The 12,334-nt window shown below is 44.4% G+C and overlaps 1 protein-coding gene across 1 annotated transcript in view; it reads right to left on the reverse strand.

The window, feature by feature from the left end:
• NKD1 (NKD inhibitor of WNT signaling pathway 1) overlaps positions 1–12,334 on the reverse strand; it is a 176,168-nt gene that overhangs the window by 105,498 nt on the left and 58,336 nt on the right. The window contains exons 2-4 of the mRNA XM_049806737.1: positions 3,574–3,724; positions 3,394–3,426; positions 3,026–3,183 (exon numbers count right to left, since the gene is read on the reverse strand). Coding sequence (XP_049662694.1) covers positions 3,026–3,183; positions 3,394–3,426; positions 3,574–3,598 — 216 coding nt within the window. The 5' untranslated portion in view covers positions 3,599–3,724. The remainder of the gene's footprint in view (positions 1–3,025; positions 3,184–3,393; positions 3,427–3,573; positions 3,725–12,334) is intronic.

Consider the following 12,334-nt stretch of genomic DNA (forward strand, 5'->3'; position numbering starts at 1 on the left):
TCAGTTCAGTTAGAGAAAAGGTGTTGTATTCTTGAACCCTCCTCATGTCAAGCACCCCTTGAGTGAACTGATGTAAAGACCTCCTCCTCCACGACTATTGTAAATTCAGTCATTCTAGAGAGGAGCACAAATGAAATTTTATTGGTTTCCTGTATTAGTAACTCATTCCCCTTTGTAAAATGCTACATGAATCCCCCTGACCTTCAGTTTCATGTCCCCTGGATGACTACCTTTAACAAAACAATTCAGTGTCTCTGTTCTTGAGGAAAACAGCCTTCCAACTACAGCCAAGACAGAATTTTTGGCTTATAGAGAGCAAAGTAAGTCAAATTTCACTATTGTATTCAAGTTCTAATCAAAACAATTCAAATCTTTGCCGTTTCAGACTTGGAAGTAACTGAGTGCTCTCCTCTCCCATCAACAGGTCTTTGGAGGTACACTGGATTTCACCAAATAGGGCCCTACATACTAATAAAACCACCACCAACAAAACTCTGATTAAGGATTCCTAGGAGGAAAACTATTTCTAGGACCATTATTTTTTTTTAAACTCAACTGGATGTTTCTCTGAATGCAGGTATTTTTCATCAGTGATTGATCTAACTCTTTCTGCCATAAGTCATAAACGCAGCAATTGGGAGCTATTTCAGGGGAAAAAAACATGTTTTAACGAGAAGCCAAAGTTTCAGCTGTGACACAATAAAACTGTACCATTCCACATAGCCTTGTAAGCTAATTGAACATTTCAGGAGGAAATCTGAAGTAGTAAGGAGAAGAGCCCTTGGTCAATTCAAGTGCAACAGTACTACATTATTGGGGAATACACAACTGTCCCACACAATCCCATGTGACTAACTATTAGTAGAAGTGACTAGTATTTCTACATCTTGAGCTGAATGAAGAGCCAAGAGGTTAGGCTACAATTCGCTTTGTACTTGGTATAATTATTCAAGAGATCAAAGAGATCTCAGAAGAGACACAGTCATGCAATCTCAGTTACTGAGTCAATAGCTGTGACTCCATAATCCTTGTCGAAAAGACTGTACATATGGCACATCTGGTTCCAATGTAGGATTAGAAATGCATCCTTCCATATTACCAAAAGTTTTAAGGAACTTTAATGTAGCTGTCACAGTGTGCCTGTGACAGGATGACAATTAAACTAAATCACTTAGCAGGGTATATTTTCATACAGATACTACCAAATATATTAGGCAATAAATTGCGAATATTTTCAAACATTCAGAAAGAGCTCTATCAGGTTGACAGTAAAAAGCCTCATGGGAGCAGTGCTTTTAAACATACTTAAACCTATTTACAGTTTTATAATGTACTAGAACTGTAATTTTTAGTTAATGGCTTGCTAATTGCTGAGCTATCATGAGGAGGAGAGCTTGAGTAAGAAGAGAAATACTGTTCTACTGTCATTCCAGCTGAGCAGACCTCATGGAACTGAAAACTGAAGAAGAGTTTTGTGAACGGCAAAGTATCTTTGACAAAAGATTTTTTTTCTTCTTTCCAGAAAGCAAACTGTCTTTATGGAAGAAAATACATTTCACAAAGCTAGAGTCAGAGGTTTTGACCTTTAACTCTTGTATTTTAAACCTATGTTTAGTTTGGCGAGTTGAGCTTCTGTCCTAGAAAATATATATGTGAAAGGTAGAACACATCTAAAAAGCTTCACTCACAAAAATGGGATAATGAAAAATCATTAAGAGCACATGTTTTTACTCTTTGCATCTGTATCATACACGTATGTACCATTATTAATGAGAACTTCTTTCTTTGGACACATTGTCTCCAAGTAAAGCACAATAAAAATCACTTCAACCAACCATACCTGCAAGTCGAATGTGAAGTGATTATACTTGTCAGTTACAAACACATCAATATCTTACTCTCTGTGCCTTACTTCTACTGACTCCCAAACAATTTATCCTCCTCTAAATACAATACAATACTGGTGGACTCTAAAAAGTCATCGTTAGCTTTTCCCATACTACACATCTTCTACACACTTCAACACCTCACCTAAAATGAGCTATTCTCCACTCACGAGTTAATTTTTCCTGAGACACGGAAGTCCAGGCTTCTGACAATAAAATTGGTGGCTAAGAAAGTGAAGAGCCTGCAGGAGGTTTGGTGGCCCTGCTCTGCTTGTGCTTTCAGAGCAACATTCCTTGCTGGGAAACACAGATTCCGATCTCCCCGTCTCTCAGGTTACTTTTCCACTGATGAAGATTTCAGGGCTTGATCCAAAGCTGACGGAAGTCAATGGGAGTCTTTCAGTAAACATCAATAAACTCTGAATCATACCCTGAAACACTGTGAGGACTATATCTAAGAATTGTTAACTTTGTTTACCTCCCCCATCATGTCTTTTTGCTTAAACAGACAACATTTAAAAAAAAAAAAAAAAAAAAAAGCAATTTAAACATTTCCTCATTTCCTCCAGCCCAGCTTTACACGGAAGGACTGGAGGAAAGAGAAAGGGTGGGAAGTGACTAGTGTGGTAACAGCCAGGACAAGCGACATGTGCAGTTACTCTTACGGAGAAAGTCAGCCACGCATTATTAGCAAAGAGCAAATAAAGAGCAATACACTCTTCAGGGATTTCTCCTTTCCTGAATTCCTCTGCCAAAATGTCACAAACTTGCGCACCAGTCAGGGTTCACAAGCTCGTGCACACTAGCAGGGTGCTGGGCTTTTCCCAGAGATTCGCTGTTTGTTCCTGTTCGTGAAGAGTTTTGTTCTAATCGTACTGCTCAGTCACTAGCGGACAGGTCCCCTTACTCCTCTGGCTGTTGTACAAGCACCAACTTTGCTCTGCAGCTCCTAACTTCATCAAAGGACTGAAGGAAACCACCCACGGTGCAGCCCCCCGGAGCAGCATTAGGGCAAAGAAAACCCTTCCTTTGCAAAACCGACCCTTGGGAGGGACAGAAGGATGTAGAAAGAGCATTTGGGTTTCCCTATTTAAAAAAAGAAGGGGGGGGGGGGGGGGGGGGCGAGGAAGCTGACATACCCTGGCGCTGGAGAGCCTGCAAAGAGCCCGGTGCTGGCAGCCTTGCTGGAGTCCCGAGCTGCTGCCTCCGCTGCTGCTGCCCCCGGAGTATTTCTGCTTCACCATCCAGTCCTCCAGCCCTTTGCGAGCCAGGGAGGCGTTCACCGCAAAACTATCACCTAGAAAAGAGGAGACAATGCCGCCGCTGAGTCGCCCGCAGAGCCCGCCCGGTCCCCGCGGCCGGGGCCGGGGCCGGGGCCGGGGCCGGGAGGGGCACGCAGCGGGCAAACCGCGGCGGAAAGTTGAGGGGAGAGGGCAGGGGGACGGGAGCAGCCACCCGGGCTGGGGGAAGGCGTTCAAAGTTACTAGCAGTAAAGAGCCATCCCTACCTTCTGGACTTTCTCTGGGTTTACAAACGGCAGCTAGGCAGATCCGGAGCGGGGGGGGGGCGGGGGGGAAGGGGGGGGGATAATAAAGGAAGATCATTAGACACCAGTATAAAATCACAGCAACAAACCGAGTAAAATAAGGGGAAGGGGCCACGGAAGTAGCAAGTGAAAGGAACTAACCATGTTTCGAGTGAAGTTTCCCCATCTCTCTGCATTGATCTGCAATTACGATTCATTTGACTGTTTGCGGTAGGGTCAGGCTCGCTTGTTGTTATTTTTGTAGCTATATAAAATCCCAGCGTGTTTAGAAATCCATGTGCTCCTCTTCTCCCTGCTAACGCACAAGCGAGATCGAATCTCAGCTCCTCTCCTGCAGCGCGGTCCGGCGTCCCCCTCTCCGCTCCAGTCTTCCTCCTCTCTCCTCTCTTTCCCAAAGACAGAGGCGGTTACAAAAGACCTTACTTCACCCACCGGGGAACATGATTGACACCTCATTGAGATTAGACCACTTGCAGGCAGCCTCCGCCTTCCCATTGGGCCGCGGCGGCAGATGAAAGGAGCGAGTGAGCCTTTTGGAGGCTCCACAGAAAAAAAAAAAAAAAAAAAAAAAAAAAAAAAGGGGGGGGGGGGAGAAAGAAAAAAGAAAAAGGAGCAGCCGGGGTGCGTTTCACTTCCAGCCAGGCACGGGCGGCGGGGCCGGCCCCGCTCCGCTCCCCGCGCAGCCCCGGGGGCGCCGGGCAGACAATGCGCCGCGCTGCCCCCCCCCCGCCGCCCCGGCCCCGGCCCCGGCCCCCGCCTCGCTCGCCCGCCCGCGGAGCTGGCCCGCTTCGCCCCGCGCCGCCGGCGGCTCCTGGCCCGGGCTGCTGCCGCCGGTCGCCCCTGCCCGGCTCGGCCGGGGGGGGGGGGGGGGCTCCCGGGGCCGCCCCGCCGGGCAGCGCCGCCCTCCCCAAGGCTGCGCGGACCCCCGCGGAGAGCCGGCGCGGCGGGGTGCCGCTCTCCGCGCCCGCGGGGGGGGGGGGGGAGGCCCGCCCCCGTCAATCGCGGAAAAGCAGCTTTCCCGCACGGGCCGGAGGGTCTCCCTCCCAGGGGCGACTCTGCGCCTGCCGCTCGGCCGCCCCTTCGGGGCCGCAGGAGGGATCCGGACGCCGGACGCCCCCCCCCCACGCCCTCTGCGATGTTTCGCAAACTGCCTGCCATCACCCCTGGTACTCGGATGCGGTGACGAAGCGCTCCTGAACCCCTCGTGTCCCTACTCAGCCGTATCTTCATTGCGAAGCGTGTCTGGAAAAGCAGTTGCTCTATTGACTTAGTCCTGCAAACTGTTTGTCACGGGCATCTCCGCGCACGCAAGTGATCCTACTGAAGTCGCTCAATGCCAAAACGCAGTTTTCGGGGTCAGATCCGGAAGCCTTTCGCAGCGATTCAAGATGTTGGCAGCAGGAGGACAAAGCCTCTATCGGCTTTTTAAATTATTATTGTTATCATCATCATTATTATTAATTGAGTAGGTGAGATTTAAAAATAATCTCCCCTTCTTTTCCAGTTTATGAATGGTATCTCTTTTACATATAGAATAAACTAAAAGGAAACTTGCTGTTTCATACAGACAATTCTCACAGACATTAAAAATTTGTTTCCTTCCTCCGGCTGGTCATTATTTTTCTGTTTATGAAAATCACATCTCCCTCGAGATCCTTGCAGTTCAACTAGGAGAGATAAAAGGGAGCGTGTAGTAGGTTCAGAACAAGAAAAAATGAAGGCTTCTGAGAATTTTACTCAAGAAACTACTAGTCAAACTATGTAGGGATTGACCCAGATGGGCCTGGTCCAAAAACTTCAAGGCCACATCTGTGCTTTCAAATCCATACGTTTCAAGCACGGGGAGGAAGGACTTAGACTTGGGAGCTCATCTGAAAAAGAGATTCAAAGCATATGTATAACACTTCTGCAGGGAACTGGGACGCGGAGAGGAGGGTCAGGCTTGGAGCTCATTTTTAGAAGGAATTCCAAAGCACATGGATGTGGTGAAGGTCTGGTATGAAATGACTGCGCAGCACAGCCAGTGGAAAGCCATTAAATGAGCCATTTAAAGCCAAATTGTTCTTTGGATGACTGCAAAGTCATTTCTCACATTATTTCTACTGTTTATCTGTCTAGCAAAGAAAACACTTGCGTTGTGAAATGCAGCCATTGCAACAGCATCAATTGCTTGTCAAATAGCTAATAACATGCATCTTTTCTGAATCTTTTTTTTATGTATTTTAATAATTTATTTGGCCCATTTTTTATGTTGTGTATTTAAAGTGACATATTTGTTCCTTTGAAGATTGCCTCTTGTTTTGGGGAGAAGCAAGAGGGAATAAAGTGGTTTAGATGAAGCAGAGGGGCATAAGCCTCACCTAGACTGTGAAAACTTGTAAAAAACTCTCTGATGCATATTAAGAAATTCGAATTTGTAATACCAATTTTATTCTCTCCTCAGCTTGGCATATACTCGAGTACCCTTTTTTAACTTCATCAGCGAATGTTTTATTTGGGATATCACTTACCTTCACTGTTTAGGAGAAATAGAGAACACCTTAGTGGACGTGTCCCCCAAGTGGTGTGGATTTATTAATTTATTTTGTGAAACGGTGCTCCCATCATTCAGCTCTTGGGAACGAGGCCTTAGAAACATCATGAGTTCTGCAGGTCTGAACAAGCGACTGGGGGAAGATGGCTTTGCTTTCACAGCGGATTACAGAGGTCCACTTGCGTCCCAGTTACGGTGATGAAGGAAGGGACTTGCATTTGTAACACAGTCCCTGGCGCGCGGTACTGCTTTCACGTATGCAACATTTGTTAAGAGTTTAAAGCAACCCCTTTGTAATTACAGTCAATAACGTACCATGCAAAACCAAGGTTTTCACAGGAGAGCAAATCTGACACAAGAATCCCAAATGGCAGTAACTGACTCTGCATACAATGGGATTCCTGACTGCCACGTTTGGGCACAGGAGTAACACAAATACAAGCTGGTTACTTTGCATTGAGTAGGAATCACAACTGCAGCTATTTCTTCCTCCACCTGGGAGAGAGAAAGTTTTAGCTACTCTTAAAGGGCCAAATCTTGAGATTCTTAGCGTGTTTTTGCCCAGACACATTCCAGTTGATTTCAGGAGGATTTAGCAGGGTATAACAACCGAACGGGGACCTCAGGATTTGACTCAGTAGAATTATAACGATCCTCAAAACAACAGGGACCTTGAGGCACACAAAGCCTTTTGTTTTGCCTTCCATGGAGCCAGAAGTGTGTTAAGTAGTGACGTCTAGTAAAATATCAGAGTAAAGTACACCATTCATAAAACTGTACTAATGATTAAAGGGTCTCTAATTCAACCCAGTGACCCCAGTGGAATTCTTGAAGTTCGAAAGCCATGACGCAGAGTATTATTCATTGCCCTTTCATTAGTGCTGACTACACTTTACTTCTTCAGAGGACGGAAAACCCTTTTGAACCTTGATATAATATAAACTAGTTGGTGATAGGAAATAAAGGTATCTTAGCCAAGGAACGAGTGAATAAGACCGCTCTGGGAATTAATTTTCAATATTCAACAGCACAGTAAAACGAATGACAATACTTGCAATAGCAAGACTTATAGCATCAGTTAGATTGAGAGGAACCCTGTGTGTACCACTGAAGGCTGCTCTGATGTCCAGACAAAGAGCGGAGTACTTCTATGCAATGATATCAGCCAAAACAACACATGTCTAGTTTGATTCTGTATTTGCATATTAGCTACAGAACAGTGGGCAAAATAAATGCTAGCCTAGCGTATGGTAAAATAAACCAGCATTGAAAAGGTTCAGATTCACATGTACCTGAAGGTAACTAAACATGGTATAAGGCTGCATAAAAGCAAGTGTCCTAAAAACAGTTGTTCAGAGGCCAGGGCAGAAACACTACACTACACGCTAATGGCATACCTGGCTTTAGACTGGTAAATTTAGTCAAGAGATCACATAATGTGCGGACCTACAGATGTGGCCTATCATAGCAAATATAAACAGCTGATGGGATTCACCTCCCCGTTATGCAGGGTTTGCTGACACACTCAGAAAGTCCATAAGGCCAGTGAAGAAGGCCCAGCCCTGCACAGCACACAAGCCACATGCCAGAACCAGACACCCACCAAAGAGCGGGGCTCTGCTTGGTGCCCAAGGTGGGACGGCAGTGCCTCACCCCCTCTGCCACGCTGCTGTTTCCTACATGCAGGAGCTGAGGGAGGAGGGCAAATACATGGGATAGATGAAAGAGTCACGCTGATTCTCCTGTCTGAGTAATGCGGTAAGTGGTAGGATACCGCTTTCCAGTTTTTCAGCTTTATCTCCTTCCTTTTCCTCCCCTCTTCTGCCATGTTCCCATCCAACTGAAAACGAAAGGAATCTAGCATTGACCTCCCAAAGTAGTAGATGGGTGCTGTACTCTTCCACCTGGAAGTAGCACGCAGGTCATGCTAGACCACCTCCAGCAGAAGTGAGGGTTGAACTGTACTTTTTAAAGGAAAAAACCACGTAATTCTCAAAAAATTGCGCACACAGAGGCAGCAAAGCACAAACTGCGCTGCTCCTCCTCTACGTTCAGTAATCTACGTCTATATTTTACAGAAGTGTTTTGAGAAAAGGCTGCTCAGTTGTGAAAGGGAAAACATATATAATTGCATGTTTCTAAACATGCTTCTGGTGCTCTCAGCACCATTGTCAGGGACAACTTGACATATATCTAAGCTCTTAAGATTTCCAGGATCCAACTGATACAGCATTTTGAACCTCATCACTCTCAAAAATCACAAAGAAAGAGGCTCACAAACCTCACTCGACCTCCATTTCAACCACTTTCCAATCGATCCCCTTTTACTCCATCAACAAAGAATTGCCCACAGCAACAATACCTCTTCAACAATTGCTTCAATTACTATCCTGCTGATGTATTTAGGGTCTCAATCCTGCTCTTGCAGGTATGACTGATCCTTTTAATAACATTTAAATTTTGTTTTGGTGACCATATGAGTGCTTTGATCACTCATTCCCAACACACACGAATGGGATGCCTGTCACAAGACACTGTTTCAGCTTTTGGGTCTTTGTCTTTGGTACCTATGGTCTTGGCAGCTTTTTCAGCACTTTTGCCTCTGGCATTTTTGCAATCTGGCATGTCAGCACCTACTAGCTTTAGCAACTTTGCAGCCTTGGCTTATTGCCGTGAAGCTTTGGCATGAGTCTGCACTGTGGCATCCTTTCAACTCCAAACCTACTTGCTTCACAGGTTTTCTTTGGGTTTTTTAGGATGTCAGCAACTGCCCTGACCCTAAGGGGGAGGAAAGACTGATCAGCAAGTTCAAACAGTGTCTGTGCAGCAGAAAGATGTCTATCACAAATGAGCACACTCACTACATCACTTGCCCTTCTCTGTAAGCGTGCCAGATATTGCATATTCTCAGGTACCATGAGAAATTTTTCCAGGCCTTCTTCAAGATTATCCCTATACTCCTTCTAAGAGCCTGTGATGATCGGCTGGAGAAAACCCTGGCAAACTTCATAGTCCCAGACTGTTAAAACACTATGTCTCCCTACTCCAGTGGATATAGTTTCCATTATCAAAGTATTTTCTCTTTCACCTCTCTTCAAAGCCAAGAAAACCCATCATGTAGAGATAGCTGTTGGGTTTAAGGGTTAGTAGTTCAGGGTGACAAGTGCTGATTCAGCAGATGAGCTGCTTCCCACAGCAACCAGGAGACAGCTAGGTATCCTTTGTACTGCCTCCGTTAAAATACTCTTTTTCAGGTAGTATCACATCTTCTTTGCATTGTATTCAGGGAAATTAATCTAAGAAGTCTTAAAATGGAAGAATCCACAATGATGAGGATATAGGCTTGTGCCAGGTTAATCTTTGTTCTCGCCATCTATTACTCTGAAAGTCCGTGTCAGGAGCTGCCTTCTGTGAAGGCCTGAGTTCTGGTGCCGCTGGAAGACTTCTCTGTTAGAAACGCTTTGTTGTTGTGGACTGCTAATTGTCACCTGTTTTGTCCTGCAACTTGTCTCTCAAAGGACTTTGCATTGCCAGCTCAATAATCCAGACCTCAGCTCAACAGAAAAGTGGAAAGCTGAACAAAACAGATGACGCCTAAACACAAGTGAGAGACTCTTGCTACCGCGTATCTATAGCCAAGGCAGCTGGACCAGGGCTTTCCCAGCACTTTAGAAGCAACTGGCTTTTTCAGTAGATTTTAATGGGTGTTGGATCTAGAATCTGTTTGCTTGAAATCTGATTGGAGATCCACCAGAAAGAATTCAAAGATCATACAGAATTACAAATTCCAAAAAAGGAATTTTTCTGTCAAAGTTTCCCTAAGGAAAACACAGTTCCTATCCAAATAAAATGAGCTTGCACTTTATTTACAAATCTGAAACACTGTGGATGTCCTTCATAAAAAAGGCAATCCCTGAGACATTTTAAAGTGTGATTTTTCTGAGGTTTTTTTCCAATGGATATTTTGCTGAGATGAAATTTGCTAACAACTACAACAATATGCAGAGAAAGAGGAAAAATAACTTTTGCCGACATCACATACAGTGTGCTACACATAAAAAGAAAAGCAGCGAAGTAAAAAGTAGTGCCATGACTTCAATAATCAGAACCTTTCCTTTAGCATCTAAGAAATGACAAGTAAGAAAGTTTTAATATAGGAGAAGATTTTTATTTGCATTTCTTAACAATAAGGGTGGTTCACACTCCACCTGGTGTCTTTTCTCACATCATCTTTTATGGGCTTCTCTCAGTGACAAGTACCTTTGTACAAAGGTTTCCTCCCCCCTTCTCCCCCTTCTCTGGTTCTAACTCTCTAGCAGGCTTCAGCATACAAACACAATGGGAGCATTGAAAGGAAGACAGTGGGACACCTCCTTTGATCTTGTGTTCTAATAACTTGTGTATGTTTGTGTCCAAAAACAATGTTCCAAGGCGGTGAGGACTGCTGCTGCTGAAAAGAATATTCATCACAGGGGTGGTGGAATAGTTAAACTGTATTCAGGAGAGTAAAGTACTGGCCAGTGATGTAAACAGCAGACTGTAAACTCTGCTAAATGCTTTGATGACTGAAGAGAGCCCCACTCCTGACAGCTGACAACATAGACAACATAGGTCTGTTCAAAGCATGGCACTGAGGGTCACCATTAAATCATACAATTCCCTATTACTTTTGGTATCCATTCTAGAGGATACTCATCGCACGTGGACAAAAGAAACGTGTCTTGCATTAAAGCAAATGGCTACCGTCAGATAAGCCAGCTGAGCAACTCCACTTTAATGCTGCTTGCTCAATAATGTTGGAGTTTTTTTAAACTACAAGAAGCTGGATTTTTGTTTCCGTTTTTCATTTTGTAACTTGCTGTTGCTTTTCTTCCTAAGAAAAGGGTCTAGAAAAATAACTGGCATGAGAACAGAAAAAGACCAGTCAGACCTTACACGCAGAGCATACTGCTTGTGTAAAGTCACTTCTGATGAAGTGGCAACCCACAGTGAGGAGCGGAGGAAGGAGAAAGAAAGTTGCTTGGTCACCAACCTATTATTTACAGCTATGGCCTAGTAAAGTCCTATACACTTTAGTTATACTGTTACATGTTGACATAGCTGTGAACTTTGGAAAGAGAGTGTAAGAATCAGGATCTGCGCCTATATTTTGTATTTAGGTTCCATCTCTGGAACCAGCAGATTTGAAACTGCAGACTTTGACAGACACTCATGCCTGATTTTCAATATGATAGCCTTTGCAAAACTCTCATGAAATGTGAAAGGCTTGAATTCAATGCATGTTAGTTCAGCACAGCACTTCTATGTTAGCTTTGCTTGGTTTTTCAAAATAAGCATAAAGTTTGTTGAAGTTCTGTTGCTGTAGTAAACAGGGTTGGTGCTGTGCTTACAAATAGGTAAGTCTAAGAAGTGTTTAACTTAATAGATAACTGAAAAGGATAAAAAATGTTAGTAAAACTGTCTTTTAAACTATGTGTGAATTAAAAGAATTCCAAAGTGGTTTGGCAAACTCACTCATAACCATGTCATACTGGGCAAGAAAACTTTACTCTAAAAAATATGCCTGGGCCACCATGTCACCGTACAAATCTGGCACCAGTAACTTGCCATGGGTATTGTGTCATTCTAAAATAAACTTGGCTATAAAAGAATGCCTTCTTCTGAACATTAAGATCCAGCAGAATAAACCTTCAAGTCTATTTTTAAGTTGCTTACACGTGGAATCTTTGGTTACTACTTATTTTCCCCACAGATACTCTGTGTACCCTAAGGAATGGTGTTGGTGCAAAGCTTGTGATACAGCAGGCATACAGCGACTGATAGAGTTGAGGAGCGGTGGCAAAGACAACAGCCATCCTCCATTTCAATATGCATGCTAGTGCTCCACTGGACACAGAGCAGACCCTGGCTGCCTGTAGCCTACAGAGAGTCTTGGTGATGAATTACACAAGACTTAAACAGAAAAGATCCAAACTGTTAACTACAGGTTCTCTGTAACTTCACCCAAGGGGCACAGAAAGCATGGTCTTGGCTCAGTGCTCAGCATTCATGCAGCCTACCAAAGTTGTTCAATCAGCAATAGACTAATTTCAGACAAGGACCTAGGAGGTGGAGGCACGCAGCAGAAGTAAAGAGTGCATTAGCACTGCCTAGCACCACACACAGGCTTGCCAGGTGATGAGACACAGACCGAGCCCTGTGTGCACTGAATTCCTTGCAAGAAAAACAGAAATCACCAACGCAGTTCAACTGTAGTGCTGCGACCAGCACAGCACAAACAGCTTGATCTAAATGGCCCTTGTTATTTACCTATTTTCTCTGAACTTTGCTGTGAAAAGCAGCTTTGTTTTCAAATTTCACTTCGTTTTT

The sequence above is a fragment of the Accipiter gentilis genome, chromosome 7 (genome assembly GCF_929443795.1).
Source record: "Accipiter gentilis chromosome 7, bAccGen1.1, whole genome shotgun sequence".
Taxonomy (NCBI): Eukaryota; Metazoa; Chordata; class Aves; order Accipitriformes; family Accipitridae; genus Astur; species Astur gentilis.